Source organism: Ammospiza caudacuta, chromosome 19, assembly GCF_027887145.1.
Source record: "Ammospiza caudacuta isolate bAmmCau1 chromosome 19, bAmmCau1.pri, whole genome shotgun sequence".
Lineage (NCBI taxonomy): Eukaryota > Metazoa > Chordata > Aves > Passeriformes > Passerellidae > Ammospiza > Ammospiza caudacuta.
In genome coordinates, this window is record NC_080611.1 from 12,393,015 (window position 1) to 12,403,367 (window position 10,353).

Genomic DNA, 10,353 nt, shown 5'->3' on the forward strand with positions numbered 1-10,353 from the left:
AGAGAAAGAACCACCCGAGTTCCTGGCCAGGTGTGTGGTGAAGGGCAGGGATGTGTCCGTGCCCCGTCCCTGCCCGATCCACCAGCAAGGAACCGCCCGGGGCCGCCCCGCTGCTCTGCCGGCTCCAAAGGCAGCGCTTGGCTCCGGCTCCTTTTGCTGGAATCCCTTTCCTTGCCTCATCCCTGCGATATGCCCCAGCCAGTCAGCACGAGGCAACAGTTGGAAATGCTTCCCACTTTCCTTATTTAGGCTGTTTTATGTGGTTCAAATAAGGTGTCCTCTTTGGGCCTGACAGAGAGAAAGATGTATCAGTTCATGAACTGCTGCTGCGTGAGCAAGGTAAAAGACAGAAAATCACCACCATTACCATCATTATTGTGAATCATGTGCAATCAGCCCCGTAACAGAAAGCAGATGAAGATCCTACAGGAACCCGAAGGACGGGAGCTGCTGCTGAGCCACGGGAGCCAGGGGCCAGGCAGTGATTAAAATGCTTTTAATATTGGTTTTCAGTGTTGTTTCACTTTATATACACACACACACACACACACACACACACACATATATTATATTTCATCAACAGTCTCTTGTATTGCTCCTGAGACAGCTTCTAAAAGATGCCAAGGATGTCTGGTCACACATTTAATTTTTTTTCTTTTTTTTTTTTTTTTTAATTTATATTTTTATCTATGCAGCCAGCCAAACTCTGCCCTCCTCATCGCCTGTTCCCGACTGAGTCCCGGGCAGAGCAGAGCTCTCTCATCCAGCCGGGATCCGGAGCTGGACGTGCTCTGCAGCTTACCCAGGCTGGGGAGGAATCGCACCAAACCGTGCTCGTCCCTGGGCATTCAGTTTTATTGCGAGCATTAGCGGTTTGTCTCCTCTGGCAACAGGAGAAGCTGGAAATGTCAAAGGGGAGGGTTAACAAACTCCGCTGGCATAAATTTCAATGAATGTATGTTTCTTAGGAAAACCGCTAAGTTAAAAAAAAAAAAAATTAAATCTTCCTGTGTGTGTTTTCCTTGGGCTGCTGTTCACAATGGATAATAATTCTTACATTAAGCCCCTTCGGCCCTCCAGGGAAATCAAAATTGTAATATCAGTTTGCTTTTTATTGGCTCGGCTCTGCGATCGCGGCGGCTGCGTCTTTGTTAGGGGCTGCGGCGCGGTGACATTCAGCGGTGCCTCCCGGTGCGTCCCCTCCGGTACCGCCGGGCCCGGGTACGGCCCCGGGGGCGCGGCTGATGCCGGCCGGGGCCGCGATCACCGGGCTGGCACCGAGCCGGGGCAACGAGAACGTCCCGGCTGCCGGGGGCGCTGCCCGACCCCGGCCAAGGAGCCGCTCGGGGCCCCGGTGCCGTTCGAGCTCGGCCCCGCCGCTCCCGGCGAAAGTTGCGGGAACCCCGCGGGGATCGATCGGCCCGTCCGAGGCCCGGCAGAGCCCGGGGGGACAAGGGGGACGGCGGCACCGAGACCCCACGGCAGCCCCAGGGACCGCCCCGTTGTCAGCGGGCGCGGAGGCTCCGGTTCCCCCGGGGTGCCGGCCCCGGCACACAGCCGGGCACCTGCGAGGAGCGAGCCCCGGGAGGGGTCGGGGGCTCCTCGCCCCCCGGGTGTCACCCACGCGTGTCCGCGGCCCCACGGTCCGGCCCGGGGCTGCGGTGCCGGCGGGAGGCCCGGAGCTGCGGGGCTGCACGGGGCTCACACCGGGACGGGCCCGGCCCCGCTCCACCTGTCCGGGACAAGGTTCCTCCCGCTCCGGCACCGCCACGCTCCCCGAGCAGCCCGGGCGGCCCCGCGGCAGCCGCGGACACGCGTGTGCTCCCCGGGAGCCGCTCCACGAGCACCGAGTGCGCGGAGCCGCCCGCACCGCGCTCCCCGTGCGCGGCTTCCGGCGCCGGGCGGAGAAAGCGCCGCCACCTGCCCCGGGCCGGGCCCGCTGCCGCCACCGCCGGCCGTCCCCGGGCGGGCGCCCCACGGCCGCGGGACCCGCGAGCAGCGCGGCCGGAGCTTCCCCGCGGGCTCGGGCCCCACGGGCCGTGCCGGGGGTGGGCGCCGCCGCTCCCCGGGCCCGGGGCACCGCGCGACGTGGCGCGGCGCGGAGCCCTCCCGAGCGCCCGTCCCGCCGCGCATCCCCGGTGGGACCCTCCGGCCGAGCCCGCTCCCCCGGGCCGCGGGTCGCGCACCTGCCCCGCGGGCTGCGCCGCCCCCGGCAGCCCCGTGGGGCCGTGCTGAGTCACGCGTGGGGCGGGAGCCGGGCCGCCCGCGCCCCCCTCCCCGCGCCGCCGTGCCCGGCCCCCGCCCGCCCCCTCCCCGCCTCGCTCCCCGGCAGGGCTGCGCCAATCCCCCGGCCCCGCCGCTGACGGGCAGCCGGGCCCGGGAGGCGCCGCCTCCCTGACGTCTCGCTCCGGGATTTGCACGGTTGCGGTGCCGCCGCTCAGTGTCTGTCGGGCCGGCGGCGGGAGCTGCCGGAGCCCGAGCCCAGCTCGGCTGCAGCGCGGCCCGGCCCGGCCCCTCCCGGCTGCGGGATGGAGCTGCCGGCGGTGGGCGAGCACGTCTTCGCGGTGGAGAGCATCGAGAAGAAGCGGATCCGAAAGGTGCGGGGGGCGGCGGCGGCGGGGGGCGGCGGGGCCCGGGGGCGCCGGGGGTGGCGGTTCCCGCTGACGCCGTGTCTTTGCCTCCCGCGCCGCTCAGGGTAGAGTCGAGTACCTGGTGAAATGGAGGGGATGGTCGCCCAAGTGAGTACCGGCGCCGGGCGGGGATGGGGCCGGGGATGGGGCTCCGAGAAGGGCCCCGGCCGGGGCGGCGAGCGGGCGGCGAGAGGCGGCGGCGGGGCCCGGCGGTGACGGCGGCGGGAGCCGAGCAGGCGGCGGCTGATGTGCACCAGAAAATGGCTCCTTCCCCCTTTCCCTCCTCGGGAGCCGGGCTCCATATTGCAGAACCGAGCGGGGAGGGGGGGGCAGGAAGGGGGGAGAAAGCGGGAATAACCGCAAAAATGGTCCGCGTCGCCCCGCAGCCCCGAGAGCCGCTGCCGAGGCGGGGGCAGCACCGGCACCGGAGCGAGCGCGGTCGCTGCGGAGCGTTCGGGGTTCGCATGACAGTGCGGGCGGGGGGGCGCGGGGGGGTCCGGGACGCCGCGGCCGGGTCCCTCCTCCGCCCCGCGGCCGCTTTCCTGGGTCCGGGAAAGGGGATTTGGAAAATTTCATCATGACATGCCTGGAATTCCTCCGGAATAATAACTGCGCTAAATAAACAGTACCGTCCCCGCGGCCCCCCCCGCCCATCCCCCTCCCCGGGACCCCGGCCCCACACCCCGCTGCCGCCGGGCCCGGTGCTGCGGGGCGGCTCTGCCCGGGACCCCGGCCCCACCGGCAGGGCCCCGCGGTGACGGCCGCTCTCCTCCCCTCTCTAAGATATAACACGTGGGAGCCGGAGGAGAACATCCTGGACCCCCGGCTGCTCATCGCCTTCCAGAACAGGTGAGCGGCCCAGGTGGGGCGGCGCGGGAGGGGCGGCGGGACCCCCGCTCGGGCCGCTCCCGCAATTGCAGATGCGTCACGGAGCCGGGGGCCGCGGCGGGGGCGGGCCGGGCCGGGCGGGGGGCGCGGCCCCGGCGGGGCGGGCGGTGCGGGGCCACCGGGCGACGCCTCCGGGTCAAGGTCCCCACGCCGCGGTGCCCCCCTTGCCGTGCCCCCCCACGCCGCGCCTCGCTCCTTCTCCCCGGGATTTGATGCCGCGACTCGAGGAGGCGGCGCTGCTGCTGCTGCGCTTGGACGGGCTTCGGCTTTTTTTTTTTTTTTTTCTTTTTGCCTTTTTTTTTTTTTTTTTTAAGCCTTTTTAATTTTTTTTTTCTCTTTCCGCGCATTTATTTCCTGGAGTGTTTTGGCGCAAACTGCGAACTTCAGCCCCTCCCCACAGCGGGGAGGCAGCAGCGGGGAAGGCGCCTGCTGCTTGCACAGGATGCCCCGGCCCGCTGCCACCTGCGGGCCCCGGTCCCCTCCCGCTGTCCCCTCCCTGCTCCCCACAGGGTCACCGCCACCGCGGGAGCTGCCGTGCGGGACGGGGCGGTGGCTCCGGGGGTCCGCGTGCCGCCCTGGGGCTCACCGTGACGCTGTGTTCCCGCAGGGAGCGGCAGGAGCAGCTGATGGGATACCGCAAGCGGGGGCCCAAGCCGAAGCCGCTGGTCGTGCAGGTAACGCGCGGGCCCAGCCCCAGCCCCGCGGGGTCCCCGGGGAGCCGCTTGCAGCGGGTTTCATCATGCTCGGGATGAGCCTGCGCGCAGCGCCCCGGGGACCCCCAGCGCTGAGCTCAGCGGGTGCCCCGGCCCCCCTGCCCTCCCCTCCCCTCCGCGCTGCAGAGCCGCCGTGCCCGTGCCCGGCTGGCATTAGCACGCTGCTCGCGGGCTCGGCAGCCGCGGTCCCGCTCGGCCCCCGTTCCCAGACAGCTGATTGAAGGGGGCTTTTCTTCTTTTCATTGCTTCATTAATCTGGAGCAATGCACAGCCTCTAAGTTGGAGTGGGCTGGGGCCGCCTGCTCGAGGACGCGGTGCCCCGGGATGCAACATCCTGTAAGGAGAGCGGCCCGAGGGGCGGGGGCCGTGCCGGAGCCTGCAGCACCTGCCGCAGCTCCGGCCCCCGGCGGCCAGCAGCCCCCGGCCGGGCTCTCCGGCCCCCTCTGAGCGCGGCTCTCGGTTTTGCCTTGCAGCTCCCATCCTTCGCCCGCCGCTCCAACATCCTCACGGGGCTGCAGGAGCCGGCCGTGGACACCAGGCCCAAGCTGGAGCTCGGCTCCTCTGGCAAGAGTCAGCAGCACCAGTATGAGCTCAACAGCAAGAAGCACCACCAGTACCAGCCCAACGGCAAGGAGAGCGCCATGAAGCACCAGTCCCACAGCAAAGGGAAGTATTACTACCAGCTCAACAGCAAGAAGCACCACCACTACCAGCCCGACCCCAAGATGTACGAGCCCCATTACCAGCCCAGCAGCAAGGAGCCGCAGGGCCAGGCCTGCTTGGACAATAACAAGGCCCCCCTGGTCGCCCACCCGGACAAGTGGGCTCACGGCCCGGCCAAAAACTTGCTGGGCCCGGTCAAGAACCTCACAGCAGAGAGCAAAAACGGAGCTGAGAAGAACCTGTCCAGCGGCACCGGGCCGCCCCCCCGGGACAGGGTGACCAGCAACGGCCTTGGGGGAAAGATGAAGATCGTGAAGAACAAAAACAAGAACGGGCGCATTGTGATTGTGATGAGCAAGTACATGGAGAACGGCATGCAGGCGGTGAAGATCAAGTCTGGGGAGGCTCCCCGGAAGCGGGCTGCGGAGGAGAGGACTCCTAAGAAGGGTGGGGAGGAGAAGGTGGAGGCTTGGAGAAAGCCAGGGGAGGACAGGGTGGTGGGCAGCAACGCCCAGAGCAAAGCGGAGGGCGAGAGCCGGCAGCCCCCGGCGGAGCTGGAGGAAGGTGCCCAAAAGACTCCCTTGGCCAAGGAGCCGCCCCTTCCCCCGGCGGAGCAGCCCCTGCAGCTCACCACCAAGCCGGACCTGGTGCCCTGGTCGCTGAGCCCCGTGTGCGAGCACAGCCCTTCCTCCATGGGACTGAACCTGTCGAGCGGCAGCTCGCGGAAGCGCTGCCTGTCGGAGCCGCACGCCGAGCGGGAGCCGGGCAAGAAGCGCCTGACGTCCCGCAGCATCAGCGCCCCCACCTGCCTCAGCCCCCCGCGGCCCGAGCCGCCCGCCCCGCCCGAGGTCATCCTGCTCGACTCGGACCTGGACGAGCCCATAGACTTGCGCTGCGTGAAGCCGCGGCCGGAGGGCGAGCTGGCCCTGGCCGAGGTGAAGCCGGAGCCGCCGCCGCCGCCGCCGCCGGCCGAGGAGGCGGCCCCGGAGCCTCCGCAGCCCCAGGAGGCCGCAGAGGAGGAGGAGGAGGCCGAGTCCCTGCAGGAGTTCAAGCCCTTCTTTGGGAATATAATTATCACAGATGTGACCGCGAACTGCCTGACCGTGACCTTCAAGGAGTACGTGACGGTGTGAGCCGGGCTCCCCGTGGGAGCTGCCCGCCCGCCCGGGGCCGCCGGCCCCACCGCCTCCCTGCCGGTGCTGGTGCCCCTGCCCCGGAGCCCCGTGCCCCCGGACGGCCGAGCCCGCCGTGCCCTGCCAGGGGACGCCGGGACAGGGCCAGGCACGGTGGCCGTCCCTGCCGCGGGGGGGACCTCGCTGCTCCCGGCCCGCAGCTGGGGCTGCTCCAGGACCTGCAGGCAGTGGGACGCAAAGGATGGGACCCGCCAGTTACTCAGAGTTATAGTATTATATTTTAACAGTGCTAACTTGTCAAGTGATTCTTGCTCCCGTTTGTACGTGGTGTTCTTGAAATGTATTGTTTGAGCTGAAAGCTGGTCGCTCCCTGGCCACGCTAATATATTTATTTGTAGGTATTTATATAATGAAATATAAAGCCTAGATTTATGGAGTCCCTAGATCACCTTATAAACTATATCAAACGACTATTTTCTGTTCTCCTTTTTAACCATTGAGCATTTGTTAGTCTTGGTCCCCTGTCCTCCCCACGACCCGCAGGACCATCCCGTATATATTTTTTGATACTGTACACATGTGGTGTTTCTATGTGCAAAAAAAAAAATCGTTATCTAAAGCTAAACGAGCTATTATAGAAATTGCTGCTATTAGAAATGTCTAAACTATAAGCTTCCAATTATTAATTGCTTGAATGTAAATATTAAATGGAGATGTTGAAAGTGCATTTGATGTTCTGCAGCTAGTGTAGATCGGAGCGCAAAGCCCAGCTGCTGCGAGCTGCCAGCGGCGCATCCTGGTCTGAGGGCTGTGTCACAGGGGAAGAAATGTATCATGCAATCATGGCAAAGGACTATAAACCTTTACAAAAACTACTGGGATTTGGAGTGCATTTGTTACAGCATTACGGGTGGCAGGTCCCTGTGTGGGCCTGCTGCAGCTGGGCTGCCCCAGAGCAGGTTAAAATGTTTACTCAGAGGTGCAGTGTTTTGAATATAACTCAGTTTTCACGCCCAGAGTGTTGTGCCCACAGTGCTGAGGGCACCCTGAGTGCAAGGGTGGGCAGCAGGAGCCAGAGGTGTGGTGCTTCCCTCTGGCAGGGCTGGGGAGGTCTGTGATTCTGCGATGGGAACCTGAGAAAGCTGAGGAGGCTGGGCAGGTGGCACAGTGATGGGCGATGGCTGCCATCCCAGCAGTGCCATCCCAGGGCTGGGGAGGGTCACAGTTGGGTAAGGAGCTGAATGTCTCCAGAAAGGCAGATGGTCCAAATTCCACCAAGAAAGCTGCAGCTGTGTCTGAACAGATTAATCATTGCTGGAGCATGCTGGAAATACAGTGCAGGGCTCATTCGCTGTGAGAGGGGTTACAGAGTGGTGGCTGAGACACAGTGCTCAGTCTCTGTTCCCCCAGTGACCCCTGTCACCTCCCCAGACAGAGCTGAGTGCCTGGGCAGTGCCACCCTCCCGACCCAGTGCTGGCAAAACTGGCTCTGCTGCCAGCAAAACTGGCTCTGCTGCCAGCCTGGCTCCTCTTGGGCTTTTGGTCAGAGTCGAGGTCTCCTCCAGCAGAGGTCTTGGTTGAAATATTGTTGGAGGCACGTTGATGTGTGTGGATCAGAGCCACGAGCTTGTGAGAAGCAATTTGAGTTGGTTCGGATAAGGAGGAGCCTGCAGTGATAGCTGAGCCATGGTGAGGGTGAGGGACAGCCCTGTGTCCTGCTGTCAGTGTCTCTCTGTCTCTCTGTCCAGCCATGGCACAGTGCTGCTCCCACAGCACAAATCGCCTTCCATCTTGTGTTGCCCACTCTGGGCCTCCCAGGTGCCATTTCAGTTATTAAAAACTCCAAACCCATCTTGGTAATTGTGCCTTTGCAAAGCTGAGGCTGCTGTGGTGTCTGTGGGGAGGTGGGACAGCGCCCAGCCAGGTGTGGGTCACAGCAGGAACCCATGTGTGCCATTCAACCCAGGCCTTGCCAGCAGCCATGCCAGAGCTGGAGCACTTTTCCAGTGCAGTTTGGGTTGAATTGGTGGAAAAGTGACCACTGGGTGTGTGGATGCTATTTCCCAGCTGCAGCAGAGGAGGCTTGTGCCCAAGTGGGGCAATGCCTGTGGGCATTGCTGCAGCTGCAGGATTTGCTCAGGCTGAGGTGGGAATGGCACTGGGGAGGTGCTCCATGGGCAGGGACAGTACTGACAGCTCAGTTCTGCCCTGGTTTGGTTGGTGTTGGTGCTCCAAAGCCAAAGGACCCTTGGGCAGTGCTCACCTGCCTGCACAGAGGCCCCAGAGCTGGTGGTTGGTGCACCCAGGGCATGTGGAAATGGTGAGCTCTGATTGAAATCAACCTTTGCCTGATAGCTGTGCTGAATGTTAAGAGGATTTTAATCAACGCTGTGTGTCACCAGAGCTCAGTGGGTGACGTGCTGAGGGTGCTGGAGAGGCGGTGTCGGGGCAGGTGCTGGTGAACCCCATCCTGCACCAGGGATGGGGTGGTGGGGAGAGTTTCCCTGCCATCCCAGGCTCCAGGATCAGAGCATCCCGTCAGAAATGATGCGTTTCCCTTGATTAATTAAGCTAATGGTTATCTGAAAACAAAAATGGCATGGAAGAGGAGACGCATGCTCAGAATGCAAAATGTGATTTATGAAAGGGGAAGTGCGGCTCAACAGCCAGCCAGGGGAGCCGGAGCAGGAGCGGGGCCGTGGGGCAGGGCGGCTGCCGGGCACAGCTCGCTCCTCACCACACAAAGGTGCATGAAACCAGCGGGGCTTCTCACAAACAAACAGCACGTTGTGTCTTTGAACCGTGGGCCTGCAGGCTCCGGGCCAGAGCCCGGGCATCGCTGCTGCCACGGCGAGCTGGCTCGGCAGCTTCCCTTCCCTTCCCTTCCCTTCCCTTCCCTTCCCTTCCCTTCCCTTCCCTTCCCTTCCCTTCCCTTCCCTTCCCTTCCCTTCCCTTCCCTTCCCTTCCCTTCCCTTCCCTTCCCTTCCCTTCCCTTCCCTTCCCTTGCCTTGCCTTGCCTTGCCTTGCCTTCCCTTCCCAAACCTTCCCAAACCTTCCCTTCCCAAACCTTCCCAAACCTTCCCCGTAGGTGTGCGAGGCTCAGGACAATCAATAACTGCGGCAGGTTTGCAGTTCGCTCCGCTCATCAGCATTTCTGCCGACGGAGGGTGTTGTGCAGCCGGTTTTTGAGGGAGCACGGTCCCTCTGAGCTGCCTCCCTGCACCCCGGGCTGCAGAAGCCCCCGGGGCTCCCTCTGTGCCGCGCTTGGTTTGAGGCACCATTTCCCGGAAACCTCACGGCCAGATACTTGTTACTCTAATAGTTTGATCATGTTTATCACGGCTCCAGCAGCTTCCTGTGCTGTGAAAGGTGCGATAAGTAGTTACTGGTTTAAAAGCTGCGCCCTTCCCTCGCTGGGCCGGGTGGCTGGGAGAGATGAAATGTTGGGATATGAATTACTTATTCTGCCACTCTCTTTCTCCCCAGTAAATGCATCAAGCCTAAATGCCTGTTACTGAGCAAATTAATGTGGAGTCCACGGTGACTTCCAATGGTTATCAGAGTGATCCAGGGCGAGCTGCAGCGTCACCACGCTCCATTAGGAAGGCTGGTGCGCGCTACATTTAATGTATTTCCCAGGAATGTGTTAACCTCTGCTTGGTTTGGATTTATTCCAGACAAACATTTGCTGATGTAAAAGGAGAATTTGTGCTCGTCTTTGAGCCCTTCTGAAAGGGCCTGATGGATGCAGGGCCGTGCAAGGGAGGGGCTGCAGCTCCGTGCTGACCCTTTCTTCCCTCCCCATGGTGGCACCAGCACCAGGCTGGGATCCAGCCCATCTCCAGCAGCTGCCGTGGCCCTGTGTGGTTTCAGGAGGTGTCAGTGGGATCCCTGCTCCATGGAAAGTGATGGAAACGCCATCCCCAGGCAACGACCTGGCACAGTGGCAGTGTGGGCCCCAGGGCTGGGTGGAAGGGCTCCCTCCGTGGTGTGAGGATGCTGTGATGAAGAAGGTTTCATTAAACACAAAGCAGAGCTGATGTGTTTTAATCAGAGTGAGAAACAGCCTTGTGGGAACTGGGAAGTCCAGTCTGAGAATGGATCCAGACTTCAGGTCCAGACTGAGAATGGGAGAGGAGCTTCTCAAGGAGGGCAGAGGGTGGAGTTGGGTGTATGCAGTGGGAACTGGAAGATTTCCCTGGCACTTGGGGCACTCAGTGCTCATACATGGGGGTGGGGGCAGCTTCTCCATGCATCCACTGTGTGCAGTTTGTGAGATTTCTCCTTTATTTTCCCATTCCTCTCTGGCTTTGCTGTGCAGTGTCA

At 62.8% G+C, this 10,353-nt stretch overlaps 1 protein-coding gene across 1 annotated transcript; it reads left to right on the forward strand.

Moving 5' to 3' along the window:
• Nucleotides 1-2,528: 2,528 nt before the first annotated feature.
• CBX4 (chromobox 4) lies at nucleotides 2,529-6,868 on the forward strand. Its single transcript, XM_058817182.1, has 5 exons — nucleotides 2,529-2,597; nucleotides 2,695-2,738; nucleotides 3,414-3,479; nucleotides 4,126-4,192; nucleotides 4,705-6,868. Exons 1-5 carry the CDS (start codon nucleotides 2,529-2,531, stop codon nucleotides 6,025-6,027), a joined length of 1,569 nt encoding a protein of 522 aa, XP_058673165.1. The 3' UTR covers nucleotides 6,028-6,868.
• The last annotated feature ends 3,485 nt before the right edge of the window (nucleotides 6,869-10,353 follow it).

What these genes read in the sequence shown, in the direction of transcription:
- CBX4 (XM_058817182.1), top strand. Translation starts at nt 2,529, where the DNA reads ATGGAGCTGCCGGCGGTGGGCGAGCACGTCTTCGCGGTGGAGAGCATC. An exon ending in TGGAGGGGATGGTCGCCCAA is followed by an intron (nt 2,739 to 3,413) that starts GTGAGTACCGGC and finishes CCCCTCTCTAAG; the next exon opens with ATATAACACGTGGGAGCCGG. An exon ending in CTCATCGCCTTCCAGAACAG is followed by an intron (nt 3,480 to 4,125) that starts GTGAGCGGCCCA and finishes GTGTTCCCGCAG; the next exon opens with GGAGCGGCAGGAGCAGCTGA.